The sequence below is a fragment of the Podarcis erhardii genome (genome assembly GCF_964252035.2).
Source record: "Podarcis erhardii genome assembly, chromosome: 1".
In the NCBI taxonomy this organism is placed as follows: domain Eukaryota; kingdom Metazoa; phylum Chordata; class Lepidosauria; order Squamata; family Lacertidae; genus Podarcis; species Podarcis erhardii.
In genome coordinates, this window is record NC_138497.1 from 100193722 (window position 1) to 100208887 (window position 15166).

At 42.3% G+C, this 15166-nt stretch overlaps 1 protein-coding gene across 1 annotated transcript in view; it reads right to left on the bottom strand.

Moving 5' to 3' along the window:
* The window catches only part of LOC309346569 (von Willebrand factor D and EGF domain-containing protein-like), a 205064-nt gene that overhangs the window by 147362 nt on the left and 42536 nt on the right, over nt 1-15166 (bottom strand). Inside the window, exons 3-5 of the mRNA XM_081870442.1 lie at nt 6044-6272; nt 3828-3887; nt 3269-3507 (exon numbers count right to left, since the gene is read on the bottom strand). Of these exons, the coding sequence (XP_081726568.1) occupies nt 3269-3507; nt 3828-3887; nt 6044-6272 (528 nt within the window). The remainder of the gene's footprint in view (nt 1-3268; nt 3508-3827; nt 3888-6043; nt 6273-15166) is intronic.

Below are 15166 nucleotides of genomic sequence, written 5' to 3' on the forward strand. Positions count from 1 at the left end.
CAGGCAATGCTATGCATTCTAGATTCCTAAAGTGAGGCTTTGAATGGCTGAAAATTCAGGCACAGCTTATGAAGAATGCTAGTAAGCACAGCTTCCTTTATTCAGTAGTGACCAATGGGGTGGTGCAATCAGGGCTGACTGGCTTCCAGACACCATGTGTCACTGGCAGTTACAGAGAGGTGGGGAGCCAAGACAGCAGAGAGCTTGCTGTGGTGCTGGTACAGTGGTGGGAGCATCAGATTGGCTCTGCACCCACACCATGCTGAGCTCCTTGCTGCCTTGGCCTTCCCCCTCTCAAAATACATGGTGTTGGGAAGCCAGGTCAGCAATGCAGACCCACCAATGATACCCTGCTGGCCGCTGATGGAGTTTCAGGGTTGTTTCGTTGTCTAGTGAGTGTTGATACACCTAGGCCGAGGTGGCAATGGTGCCTTTTGGGCAGGTCTTGATTATTGGGTGAAGGCACAGCATCACATGTGCTTGGCTCCCAGGGTCCCTGGGCCCTGTGTATACAAGTGAAGACCTCTGCTTTGCATCTTCCTGAATTCAAACAGGAGGCTAACATGTGCTCCATATTACTTCTTTCCTAAAGGACCCTAAAATGCACTGAATTTCTTGGCATTTTCACCACAATGAGCTTTTCTCTGAGTTATCCACAAAGATTACATTAAAGTCAGAGACATTTGTAATGGAGATTATGCTTAATTCAGATAGGGTTGCTCTGTGTTTTGTTTTTATTCATAATGAAACTGTCAACCAAAGCAAATCCGTGCGTATTGAAATATGGAATCTCAATGTGAAAATTCATTCCAAAACATCAGAAACCTTCCTATTAGCGGTGATTATTTTTTTTAAAAGAAAGTATGTAGAGTTATTGTTCTGTTGTGAAAGGCTGTAATTAAAGAAAAAACTTCTCTCCTTTTCCTTTCATGGTGGAAGCTAAGCTGCTGTCTTTCTAATCTTAATGCAGAGATAAATCAGTTTATAAGCTTGTATATGGAGCTGAATTTATTTTATTTTATTGCTGTTACATTTGCAAACAGTGTAACCTATCAGCAAGATGGCCACTGCCACTGGCAAACTTTTTTTTTTAAAAAAAGCCTTTTTTGCATAAGCCTTTTAAAAAATGTATGCCATCTCACCGCATGAACTTTCAAATTGCTGTGCAGAGCAAAACCTGGCGAGTTTCTCTGGCACATCCTGCTTCCTTACCATTGCACACACTGTGTCTGCTGTAATTTACAGATGGCTCTACCTCCAGGTATGGAATGACCTCTGTCAATATAATCTAAATTGGGCTTAGGAACTGCTACAATTTCAAATCAGATGGAATGGGCTATGTTGAGCGTTTACGAGGCGGGAGGGAGGGGGAGCAGTGGATTATAGATTTATTTATTAAAGCTGCAGTAGTTTTGCAAACATTTCTCTGCCGACACAGTTTCCAGAATGGCCTGATTGGGACCTAAAGTATGGGAAAATGCTCTTATAAGCATTATGAAGAAATGGCCTTAGCAATTTCATCTAAAGAGATGCTAATAAAAGCTCAAACTCCATTGGACCAGTAAAGCTCAATGACTCTATTAAAAGCTATGATATGAACAACATCTTGAAGGAAATTTTGTATTATGCTTGAACGATATCGCTGAGAGAGTTTGAAATGTGTGGAAAGTAGCGTAGATGGATATCAGTCAACTGGAAGCGGAGCTTTAACATTTTCCCCTCTCCTTTTGACTCACAACCATGCAGCAGCTTTCAGAAAAATAAGTTGATAGGGAGATGAGTGCAGGTTCCTGAAGATTGCACTGCCAAGGGACAGAAGAACGGGTTGATTCTGCCACTAAACCCAACAGATGCCTCAGTTTACATCACAATCAGAAAATACACATGGAGAGCACTGGATGGGTGTTAAGGTCAGTTTACAACTTTGGAGCATCAAATGAGGTCTCATAAACAAAAGGAACAGCAGGTAGCAATTCCTCAAATGAGGTCTCACATACCACAAATCACACACACACACACACACCGTGTGTGTGTGTGTGTGTGTGTGTGTGTGTGTGTGTGTGTGTGTGTTCCTTTTAAAAGAGCAGCCATGGAAGATCAGGATTACTTGTCCTTGCTAGTGCTATTTGATGCCTTGTCTTGTTTTGTCCTAAACTGTTGTTAATTTGCTGCAATCTAGCCCTTTGCCTGGCTTTAGACCACTTCACCAAAGATAGCCTACATGCCACAGGAGCCAACTCTGAGGGGTCAAGGTCCCTTCGCCCCCCCCATCAAATATTGGAGAGGGCCAAGCCCCCACCCAATTGATGGGCATTGCCATTCAAATGGTGTGTATGTGTGTGCCACATTATGTGATTAATTATGCAGGTGGGGCTTACCTGCTCACACACATACACCATTTTTCTTTCAAGTTGGCACCCCTGCTATCTGCATCTAAAACATAACAGGATTTTTTGAGTTTTATTCTTCAGAACTGTTGTGTCCTCAAAAAGCCTTCAAGGGCCTATTGAATGCCCCACCCCATCAGATGTCAAGGAGATTAGTAACTTTAGAAGACATCTGAAAGCAGCCCTGTATAGGGAAGCTTTTTTAAGGGTTAATGTTTTGTTATGTTTTTACATACGTTGGAAGCTTCCCAGAGCGGCTGGGGCGAGCTGGTCAGATACAAATAATAAATTATTTGTTATTATTAGGTCATTTACTCATTTCAGACCAAGTTGCTCTTTGTCTAGAGTTAAGGGTTTTCTCTAACCCTGAAATACTTTTCCATTTATGAAAAAATGAGGGAAATCCAGAAGAAGAGTTATGATGCTGCTAAGATGAGAAAATGTCAGGTTTGGACACATGGATTGGTTTGTGAAAGTAAGGCTAGTGCTGTAAGTCCTTTGATCAGACTGACCAAACCTGTTTGTCATTACAGCAGTGCCATGACATGATACAGATATCCTTAATCAGTGACATTTTTAGGCATAAGTTGTAAAAGAAGCAATGCAATATGTTACAACAACAAAAGTTCTGATAAATAAATTGGATACCATAAGTGAACTTCATCTAATACACTGGAATGCTCAGGGTTCTAAACTTGATAAATAGCATTTAATAACATTTTATTAAAATGTACTCCCACTTGTGGACTGTCTTTTACATTCAGGCCAAATTCAGATTCAAGAGAACAGTTAATAAGAGCTAAAAACAAACCAACAAACAAATAAATGCAGAGAGATTCAGCTCCTCTGAACGCTTGACCTTGTTTTCAAGAAAGCATTACCGTATCTCCCAATCTGAAATTAACTCCATCCATCTCCACATAGGAGATTGTCAGCAGCGTTGTGTCATGATGAAGCTGTTCTTTCACTCCGGATTTGGAAAGGCGTGACCAGACCACCGCATAACCTATAGACGGATCTGAAGTTGGAGTACTGAAAGTGCATTTGAGGTAGACCTGGCCTCCCAAAAGCTCAGGGGTGACAAGTGGTTGTAAAGGTAAAGGTGGGAGTTGAGATGCCCCTGTGTACAAAGAGAAACAGAGTGTAGGCATGATGCACCTGAGTAGGGTAACAGTTTAGCCAAGAAATCATTATAATTGAGATAGTACTAGAAAATATAGACTGGTTTCACCAGCAGTAGCTGGTGTCGTAGGGCAAAGCTGTTCTTCCAACAGTGGTGTTGCTGCAGCTCAGCTGAATAGGTGTGGGGTACAACTGCAGGCAGTAGTGGACTATAAAAGCACAGATGTGAATGTGGAACATTTTTCATGCCTTTTGGATCCCAGCTATTCTGTTCCAATAAATAACAACACATATTTGATGCTAACACTAATAAATTACCTTGAAAGTTGATGTCTGCTTCAGTTCCTCTGGGACCAAAATAGTGTGGTTCTTTAACAGCTAAAAAAATAAAATGAGATTAATATGGCCCCATGAAGTGATAAAACTAGTGTTTAGAGGTGTGTTGTTGCTTAATTGGACTCATAGGTCTGAAAAAACTTCCAAAGTTCTCATTCGTTCCCAAATACAAAATTTATAGTAGCATACCTATTGTGAAAGGCATATGTGAATTTAAATGTTCTGCTTCTGTTGCAATAATCAAAGAACTGGACATCTTGATTGTCCTTAGTTTTGTATATATTTCAGGGAAACCCAGGCATTCCTAAGTATGTGTGCCATTTACAATGAATGTGCCAAATACATCTATACTCAGGTGCAAACAGTAAAATGCAGAGAGCACTCCTGTCTTCTGCTGTTGAACCCAGCCAAATGGGCAGGGTATAAATAATAAAATTGTTGTTGGGAGTGTGCATATTATGAAATGCACAATCCAACCAAGGTCAACCACTGTTAAGTCACACTGATTTCAATAGGAGAGGTTTAAGAATGTTTATTTTAATTATTACATTTATATCCCGCTTCCCGCCTGCCCCCCAGATGCTCAAAGTGACATGACTAATTCTGCCCTCTGCATTTTATCCTCAGGGCAACTATGTAATGTAGGTCAGGTTGGGAAACCATGACTGTCCCAAAGTCACCCAAGCTTCATGGTAGAATGGGGATTTGAACCATGGTCTCCCAGGTCTTAGTTCAATGCACTAACTTGCTAACCACTACACCAGACAAGCTCTCATTTGGCAAGTGAATATACTTATCTTTCATTGACATAAAGGAGAAATTATTGTAATTATTTCATATAGTGCTGCCTATCTGCATGGTGCTGTACAAAGTACCAGAGGAAAGCTCCCTGTATTTAGTAGCTTATAGTATATGAGGATGTGGAATTCAACTTTGCACTAAGGCAATTGTTTCATCAGGGCAAGCATTTCATCTGGCCAAAAGGAATAATCTCCCTCTATCCCCCACTGTTTTGGGGGTTCTCTCAACTCTCAACCACTACCACAATTGAGCCAATCTTAAGGAGGGGCATGAGGGGAAGGAGGGGAAACAAGTAGAAGTTCTTGCAAAGGGCTACCTCTGATGTGACACATTTGTTCAACCCAACCCTAAAATTTGAACCAGGGGAAGCAACAGAAGAAGGGAAAGGAAGTAAAGGTGGGAGTAAACATTGATAAAATCTGGAATTATTTCAGTTGCACATACTTAGGCTTAGTTTTAGTAGGGAATGAGAATTAGGAGGTTGTGCTACAACCTTCATTTAAAAAAGGAAGGTTTTGAGAAGAGTTATGGATAAAAAATGGAATTAGCATCGCACAGGTGTTCAGGGAAGCAGCTCCAAGCATACAGGACAGCAATGGGGAGTCTTTTGAGAAACAGAAGTCCAATCACAAATTAATATTTCAGTGTTCCTTTCCATTCAAACTAAGACATGATGGAATGGCAGAAAAGTTCACCTAAATAGCTATGGTTAGTGACTTGCAGAAGGTATGGAAACAGGATTTTGAAAAGCTGATAGCTCTAGTCTTCTTTGTGTTGAATCCATGAGATCCAATTTGTACAATAAGATTCAGGTCCCAAAGGCAAATACAGAGGAATAATGATCTGTGCCTTTGTGAGTCTCTTAAGGGAGAATCATTTCTAGCAATCTATATGCACTTGAAGACTCTGAGTTCAGAAGGTGTAACAGAGTGAGGAATTGCTATCTGCCATTCCTTTTGTTTTTGAAATATAGAGGCTAGAACTCTTCTGGTGGTTTGGCAATTATTTTTGACAAAAGTAATTATAAAGAAAAAAGTCAACAAACAAAAAAGTAAACAAACAGACAGTAGTAAACATGCTCAGCCAGTTAACTTTGCTCTTTAAACCAAATGTGGATGCAAAAGGCTGCAATAAAGGTTACGTAGGAAGTGTAACCAAGCTAAGCATACCTTGGTAACATGCTGTAGATTAAATTCTGCCAAAGTAATAACAGCTATTCCTCAGAAACACCCTGGGCTGTTGCTGATTGATTAGCTACATTGTCTGCATCTTACTGGGAGCAATGCTTGACTTGCAAGGTCACTGGGATGTGCAGAGCAATAACGCAACCTTTGAGCACGTAGGAAGAGAGGTGCATATACAATCTGGGTGACAAATATGGACTGTACAAAACCCACCTTCTGCGCAGTAGCCCATGCACCCCTGAGTTGGTTGCAAGAGATAAACAAAGAACTCTCCACAATGTCTGACCGATATGGGTATCCGGAACAGACAACAGTCTTTGATGCTTCTGAAAAAGAACTGCCAGGTAGCACAGGCGGTGAGCTGCTTTCTCTCACCAGGCTGTGGGAGGGAGTCAGGCTCAAGCGACAGCCAGACTGGAGCTTGTGTCCCACATTTGTTCATCTGTGGAAATATATAAACCAAATCAATCAAATAGCTGCATTTCTGCTTGGCGTTTTTCCTTGAATATAATTCTTTCCCCTGGAGCGGGGGGTGCAACAGTGATGTTATCAGCTATATTTTGTCCTCTGTTGAGATGAAGGGCAGGGTATAAATAGGCTTAATAAAGAACATAATAAATACATCAGTGCAGGACTTAGGGACAGGTGTCTAGGGGTCCTCACAGCAGAAGGAGCAGGAGAGCCCCCAAATACAGCAGGAATGTTTTGAAGTAAGTGGGGTAACACCTAAAAACCTTTCCCCATAAAACCAACAAGTCCTCAGTCTTAAATGGCTCATGAGGTGTCGTGAACTGGCAGGACAATCGGGAGAAGGAAGAGGAGGGAAAGGAGTGTATTCCTGACACACTGGTGCAAGCTGGGGGTGGGGAAGGAAAAGTTGGTGTATGAAGTACTCACAGGGTGACTGAGGATGGCAAGGGGATGGGGGGGGAGGTCAGTGCACAGGAACCAAAACAGCTGGACCCTTCACCAGAGCCAGGGAGACCCCTGTCTCCACAAACACAGTGGGCTCTGAGGCATAGGAAGCAGCAGGAGGGGTGCTCCAGGAGGCTGAGGCAGGCAAGGGCCCACATCCTGGCTTCCTAGCTGGCCAGGTGGGGCTCATTAGCTTTGGAAGGAGGTGTGTGATTCCTCAGCTGGAGTAGGCTCGGAACAGGTGATGGTCACATGCCTCATCAAGCCCAGATGCTGCAATCAGAATGCAAACTATAAAAGGGCAGCAGAGCTTGAGGGGTTGATGGATTTCAGCATGGATGAGCCAGGATCTCTGCAGCACTTTGGACATGCCAATTGATCCTGGACTGAGGACTTGGCAAACTCACTTGCTGCCAGGTAGGCCAGGGGTTCAGCTTCTGTGGACTATAAATGCTAGGAGCCCTTCTCAAGGTTGGCTCCTCAATCAATGTTTAGGCCTGAGACTCAGGCCTGTGCAGAATAGGGGAGGGGGCAGATACACATTCCCCAGGATTGTGGGTGGGGAGGCTAAGCTGCCCAGGGGCCCTGCCAGGGACTGGCTCCTGTTTGGTTTAACTTTATAACTTTGTTCTAACAAGACTCTCGCTCAGATCCTCAGACAAGCTCTGCATGGCCCTTCTGAGACCATCCCAGAAGTGGGGTGGGTTCTTGAAGTTCAAGGAATATGGAAGTCACTCCTAACATAGCCTGCCCTCATACTGGAACAGGTAGGGCTTTAGGGTGGCCAGGAGTTATAAGGAATGTTGCCCCCAATCTTCTTCAACCACCTGGTGGTATTTTGTATATGTGTGCGCAGTAGCAGTTTGCCTGTGAGAACCATGTGAGGGAAACTGGCTGGTCTGATTTTTCTGGTGAAAAGTAATGGGGTGCCTTAAGCTACTGAGGACTAAAGAGTGTGGAAGAACTTGAAGGAAATGTTAAAGGGACTGAAGGCCCAATGGGCATTGGTATGTGCCTCATCTTTTCAACAATTCTTGTTCCATGTGGCAGCACTGACTGCCCTTGTGGGGGGGGGGGGAAGTTGCATGTTGGAGATCTGATGGCAGCCTCTAGGACTGACAGCTCATGCACTGCTTTAGAATTGGTGGATCTCACCTTCAAAGGATGTGTGTGTGTTGTACTCAGTTGGATTCAGAAATCTAAAACATATTGGCTTCAGAAGGGGCAGGTTTGTTTGTTGTTGTTTTTTATCTACTTTTCTGTGGTGTGACTTTGCTCTGCAGTGGCTTTCCAGGAATTTTCCAGGATCTGGGTTTTTGTGATCGGGGGGGGGGGGTCCCTATGACCTGGGATTGCCTCCTGCCAACATTGCTTTGAGTCTGGCCATGTTTTGCAGCCTGTACAAGTCTTTGTGTTACACTTGGGAGACAATGATTTGGAGGTTATTGACAAGTATCTTTCTGGCCTGTATGGACTTTGTGATTATTTGGCAACAGTAGCTTGGGGTGGCCAACTTTTGGTTGGGTATGTTTTTCTGAATGGTATGGGGATGCTGCGCTAGGGGTTTAATCAGGGTGGTCTGCAAGGTAAATGGGGAGCTGCAGCATCTTTATTCCTGAGTCTGTTCACAAAACTCAAGAGGCCAGTGCTGCAGCAAAAATATTTCAAGCACACTGACAGCCACACTGATGGAAGCGTGACATTAATCTGCTATGATTGTATTCTTGCCCTTTTGTGTATTTCTAATGAACCTCTGTGGTGCAGGTCATGTTATTCATATTTGTGGTCCTCAACACTGTAGCCATTGGAAGAATATTAATTGCCTTGTATCATTATTATTCGTCACTGGGTTGTTGTTGTTTTTTAAAAAAACAGTGGCAGTTTACAGACGAGACCATCCTAGACATGCTTATATCTGGAATAAGAGATATAACTTATTTTCTGCTTCAGAGCTTCAAAGGAATGCATCTTCGTTTGAATTCTGCACATTTGTTTGAGCAAACCATAAAGTAAACAAAAATTTCAAGTGTCTGGAGAAAGTGGGAAGATCTAAAAACTAAAGAGTTTTTCCCATCTGGGAAGCTGTTTGGTTTCTCATTGATACTGAGAGAGCTTTAGTAGCTGAGGTATAAGCAGAAGCTTACTATGGAACAACTAAAACAATATTCAGCAAGTGGAATTGAGGCATAAGTGTGTTTTAAAAGTCCCATTAAAAGCCTTCCAGTAGTAATTGTAAGCTTTTTTAAGATTCCTTAAAAGAAAACATTTTTATGTACATAAAATGTGAAGAAATGAGCTCAGAGATTGCATGGTGACATGCCTGCCTGCATAGGCGTCAGGACTAGGGGGCTCTGGGTGCCAGTGCACCCTTAAAAAATGTGGGTGCTTAGCACCCACAACACGGGGCTCAGAAGTTGTGTTGGAGCACTGATGCAACCTTCCAGACCATGTCAAAGGCCTCCAAACATGACTTTTGGTAGAAAGAAAGGGAGGGAGCTGGGACTCCCATGTGAGCAATGGAACCAGACATGCCTGAAAGGAGGGAAGGCTGTCCAGCTTGCCCATCTCATTCATCCTTATCTTCCTCATTGTCTTCCTCCAAATTCTGCCATTCCAGGTCTAAGCCCTGGTGTTGTAGGTTTCATGACAGGCCCTGGGGAACATTTTGGGACAATACTGGCCTGTCCCATAAGAGTGAGCACCACTTGAGCCAGTAAGGAACCAGACTGCTGGTATTTGAAATCAAAAAGGCGTGAGAGCAGCTTTGAAGGTGATTGCTGGTGGGGAAAGGGGGCAGGAGCTTGGAGCCTCCAGTTCAGGACAAATAATCCTGAAGGGATGAGGGCAAAAATGTTTGATTGTGCAAATGGGAGAAGGTAGAACGTGGAGCCCAAGAGCCAAGAGGGGAAACCACATGGTCCAGAGACATTCAGAGAGACACCAGCAAAGGTGTACTAACAATGGTCTCACTCTGTCTATAATGGGGAGAGAACCCTTTTCAGCCCAAGGATGACTTTCCTTTCTGGCCAACCTTCCAAAGGCTGTGTGTCAGTGGCGAGTGCAAAAAGAGACAAAAGGGAGTGGATCAATGAATGCAAGCTTTACTTTTTGTACAGTAGGCTAGTTTCTACACCCCCTACACCCCCTCTGTTTCCCATGTAGACAAGCACAAGGCATTATCAGACTTCAGGGACACATTCCAGCCAGACCAAAGCCCTCAGGCCAGTGAGGGGTGTGACTTAGGGAAAGAGGGATGGCCTGAAGAGGCTTCTGAGGGCCAGAAAGAGAGGATCCCCCTGGGCCTGAGGCTCACCATCCCAGCAGTCAAAGAGGACATGGAATCTGGCAAGCTATAAATCCTAAAAGGGGAGGGTTCCTTCACATATTCCTTCACATATATGGGTAGCAATACCAGGCCCCAACAGCAATTAAGTGCGAGGAACATGCTATCTCAGCCTCAACAAAAATACTCTGTGAGATCCTGAAATCAGGAATGAATTCAATGAGACATCTCAGGGAGGAAATGTTCTAACAATGGGTGGATAGCTTTAATTATCCTCATTTGGACTGGTAGTCACATCTTAAAACAGCTGGTCATGGAACAGAGGGCAGGTGACCCTGGCCTGGCCAAGGGACTGGTGAGAGATGTGTCATTGAACTGACTGGGGATAGTGACTGCATTGGTTTCTCATTCTACATATATGTAAGCGAACAATTGCCAAGCAAGTCCAATGCACTCACATTTGATGTCGAAAGAAAAAACTTCCCAACAATGGGACGATTGGTAAACAGGAGGTTGAGAAGGAAAGAGGGGGAGGGTCAGGCCTCCCCAGGATCTTGGCAAGTTGTTTAAAATCACAAGCTCGTTTAGAATAGCCCAGCTTATCGTATTTATTCAAACTTCCGTAGATGCTGCCATGTTGGTTGTTTTAATGTACTTGATTTTAATGAATTTTATATTGGGGTGAGCTGCCTTGAAATATTTAATGAAGGGTGGCATAATAAATAAAAGCCTGAAAGGCACTTGTAAGAACTGCACAATGAATAAAGGAAGAAATCATTATCACAAATTGGAACACTTATAAGCTTATACCGCCAAAATATATAACTTCAAATAGGTGCAAGAAGACTTGGCTTATTTGCTGCTTTAAAAAAATAAATAAAAATTGGCTGTCATTACTTTTAAAAAAAGATTTTAACAGTTACCCTTTGCAAAGAGGTGTGCACTTTCAAATTGTGCACTATTCTGCCTCAATTTTGGAGCTACGTGAAATAGTGTCGTGCTAAAATGAGACTGGTAAATCTGAGTATTATGTTAGGTTTTGGGGGGTGGAGAGAGACTTTAAAAGAGTGGGGAAGTCCCCCCCCCCACTTTGGTGCAGCCCTGCTGGATTCCTTAAGCAGCAGCAGTAGCAGAAGCTCTTTTGTAGCACACACAAAAAATGGATCGTGTATGACAGCAGGGTGAGAGTGGAGGTCACAGTATAAGTTATGCTGGCTTTATTGTAGTTCTGTCAGCTGAATTTTACCTGGCAGCCCCAAGGCTAAAAGACACAGGGGAAACTGAAAGCCTGCCTGGGCTTTGAGAATAAAATGGTGGGAATGATAAATTAATATCTAGCATTTGCCAAAGCATATTTAATTTGTTTGTTATTGCCTTGTTTGAAAGGCTATTATTATTTTATTTTATTATTTTCTCTGATGGGAAAAGATTACTTGGGGTTTTTTATTGAATTCATAAGATTCATAGGAAGTTATCACAGGACGGATTTAGGCCATAAAGCACAAATCCTTGCCCAGAGCTATGATTCTTCATGCCTCAGCCCTCTTCTCCTCTTTTTCCCTGTCCTTTCTCAGTGCTTGGCAGATTAAATGGCAGGAATCTAGCCACTGTGTGCCATAAGCAAAGCACTCCGCACTGATTTCTGCTTCTAACTCAAGGCTTCTGCTTATGACTGATATCCAGGTACTAAAGAGGAAGTTAAGCAAAGTACCCATTGTATCCAAATACTGAGTTAAAGGCAAGCATGACAAACCTTGTAGGGAAATTAAAGAAATAAGTGTACCTCTATCAATAGAAAATTGGAAGGTGGAACGTGCATGCATGCACACATTTGTATCCACATATATATTTTCACCCTTTGTTGGCATTCCCACAGAATTCCAATGGGCTAGGGCGGTGGTACTTGATTTCCGAATGAATAAATGCACATGTGCATGTGTTAGAATCAATCTAGAATTAAAGTTGCAATGTTAGAAGAGAGAAAAATAAAATATGCAGGAAGTACAGTGGTATCTCGGGTTAAGTACTTAATTCGTTCTGGAGGTCCGTACTTAACCTCAAACTGTTCTTAACCTGAAGCACCACTTTAGCTAATGGGGCCTCCTGCTGCTGCTGCTGCTGCGCTGCCGGAGCATGATTTCTGTTCTCATCCTGAAGCAAAGTTCTTAACCTGAAGCACTATTTCTGGGTTGGCGGAGTGTGTAACCTGAAGCGCATGTAACCCGAGGTACCACTGTATAAACATGGGGAGTCTGGGATACAGAAGCATGTTCAAGAATATCCCATATTTTTTGCAGTATTGGGAACGTATTTTCAGTCATTGTTTTGTACACCTTGACAGAATGGATTTTTGTTGTTGTTAACTCGGTCATCAGTTGCCCTGTAAAAGTGCTTCTATAGGCACAATCAGTGATGTTGAATGTGATATTTTGGACAAATAAACACTCCTTCATAATGGTGTCTTAAATATAAAGCAAGTAAAGTTTTATACGTAGCTAGTTTTAATGCATGTGCTTAGGAAAGTGATACAGGCAAAGAGGCACTTAGTATGATAGAATTATATAATTATAGAGTTGGAAGGGAGTCATCTAGTCCAACCCCCTGAAATGCAGGAATCGTTTGCCCAATGTGGGGCTTGAACCCACAACCTTAAGATTCTTTTACTGTACCAATTGAGCTATCCCACTGCTTCTATTGAGCTCAGTGTGGAGTGAGCATTCAGATTTTTCACACTGAACTAAGGAGTCTTTTGTTTGCTTAATTTCAGCTAGATTGTGGCCAAGATTTTTGTTATGTGCATGCCTGATCAAGATGCAGGAAGTGGTTGTATGTCTACGCCACTGGCAGCCAAGGACATGATCCGGCCATATTGATACCTCATTGATTTTTCAGTGAGGTATTTAAATACGCACTTGAGTCTCTCCTACTGAAATTAATGGGAATGAAAAGTGTTTAGGTTTGTTGGATGCTGTTCAAAACATCCTCTTGGTGTGGAACACTGAAACATCTGGGGTTTGGGTTGGGAAGCAAAGATATGTTGACACTGTCCAGTAGCACAGGATGGAGATCTCTTGCAGACTCCTTGCTGCTCATCTTTTGATAAAACCCTCCACCCAAAAAAACCTCAATACGTTATCTGCTCTTCAGTTGGGAAGAGTGATATGATCAAGCACCCTTCTCCAAAGCAGGCTCAGAGAAGATAATATGCAATTTCAGAGGGAAGTAGTTTTTGGCATTAATGCAATCAGATGCTGATCTCTACCTGGCACCTACTGAGCACTCCTTGAAGGGGTTCAGCTTCAAAGTGGGAATCTGAATGCTCACTTCCTACCATATTTTGTCACTTTTCATTAAAGCATACTGTACTGACATTTCTTAATTAATCCATGCAGCGCCACTGCAAGATAGGTATGTATGTCTTAAATATTATTCATTCCTGGCTAAGCAGCCACTAATCCATCAAATTATTCAACTTAGAATTGACGCATAAAAATGTGGACGAGCTGCCCATTTCAAGTAAATGGAAAACACACTGGAATTACTGCTGCACCCTGGGATGTCTTATTCCACTTATTCGGGATTTAGATATTCAAAGTGATTTGATTGATTGAACATTCCCAGGTTATATGCAAGTTGTTGTTTTTTTTTAAAAAAAAAAATCAAGCTGTTGGACCTATCATTTGGGGTTTGCATAGAAATTATGGTATTAAAAATAAGTAGGAGCTTATAAGAAAAAATGCTGCTGATGTTTAAGTGATAGAGCAGCTTCTTCAGCGTTTTGCTGGCTGTTGGTTACTGGTCTTGCTGATCAGTGCTTGAGATATTACAAGCTGCTTCATGAAATGCTGCACTTTGTTAATTGGTGTTTTTTTTAAAGAATAATCATATGGAAATTAAATGCTCTATTTAATTTCATCCAAAAACAATTAATTTCTCAGTGAACTGAGTCTTGATGTCGCATGTTCTGAGCACATGATATTATTCAACCAATCAATCAATATGTATTTTGATACATTTCATTCAACTGTTTTCTCCGTTTGGTGTTCGGTCAATATTTTTATCAGTAAATGTTTGTGCGAGATTAGGTTGCAAAGCTTGGAAAATCACGGTAGATTTCACATCTTGAGTAGGCTGATTAATATAATTTAAATGAGATGGTTATTAACTCTGCTGCATGTATTTGGTTCAGCTCTAATGGGCTTACTCTTACTTGACTTAGCAGCAATTAGCATCTGGAAAATCTAGTCTGTAGTTGTAATGCAGGAAGCCTTATGTCAAGGCAGTGGAAGATGTTTTAAATGAACAGTTCCAGTGGTCCTGAAATAGACAAACATAATGTGACTGGGGGTGATCAGAGACATAGAGCAATTTCACACACTTACCAGACATAGGATGCATGTGTCTGGTGGGGGAAATGGGCATGTGTGCATGCTCCCACCATACAAAGAAGATAATATGTGCCATAGGTGACATGAGTGTACACCTACAAATTTCAATTTGTATTCAAAGTACTGCTAAGTAGGTCCCTGCACAAGCAGAATGACTTCCCCTTGTGTAACCAGGTTTTTTCCTTCTTCCCCTCCCCCATGTGCACTCCTAAATCTCTTCTGAGGTTTCTCCCAGCCTTTTCAAGCAGATTTGGGGATGGTGTGGAGCATGTACAGTTGGTGGAGTCAGGGCGGGGGAGCCCCATTATACAAGCATAAGTCTTGATGCTTGTGCAGTTTATTTAGTTGAATGCTACCATTATTTTGCTTACTCAAGGGTGAACAAAAATCACCCAAACCAGGTGTACAATCACTGTGTCATGTGCTGTCTTCTATGTTTGATGTGGGAAGGGCACACACACAGGATCCATGCTTGGTGGGTGTGTGACACAGCCCCAACAAGTTGGGTGACTTTGGTGAAGCTTTGAAGCCATTTTATTCACAGGAATTGCAGCTGGTTCATTATATCATTGGTTGCACACTTTATGTATTATGCGAATTGATGGTTCTGGCTGCTCAAATGGCAAATAAGGGGTGGGGGTGGGGAATCATGTGAGCCAAACTCAAGACTTATGCAAACATGGATTAGACTGAACATCTGTTTCCATGTGAACATTGTTTGATGTTTTAAGTGAGGGGGGAAAGAGTGTC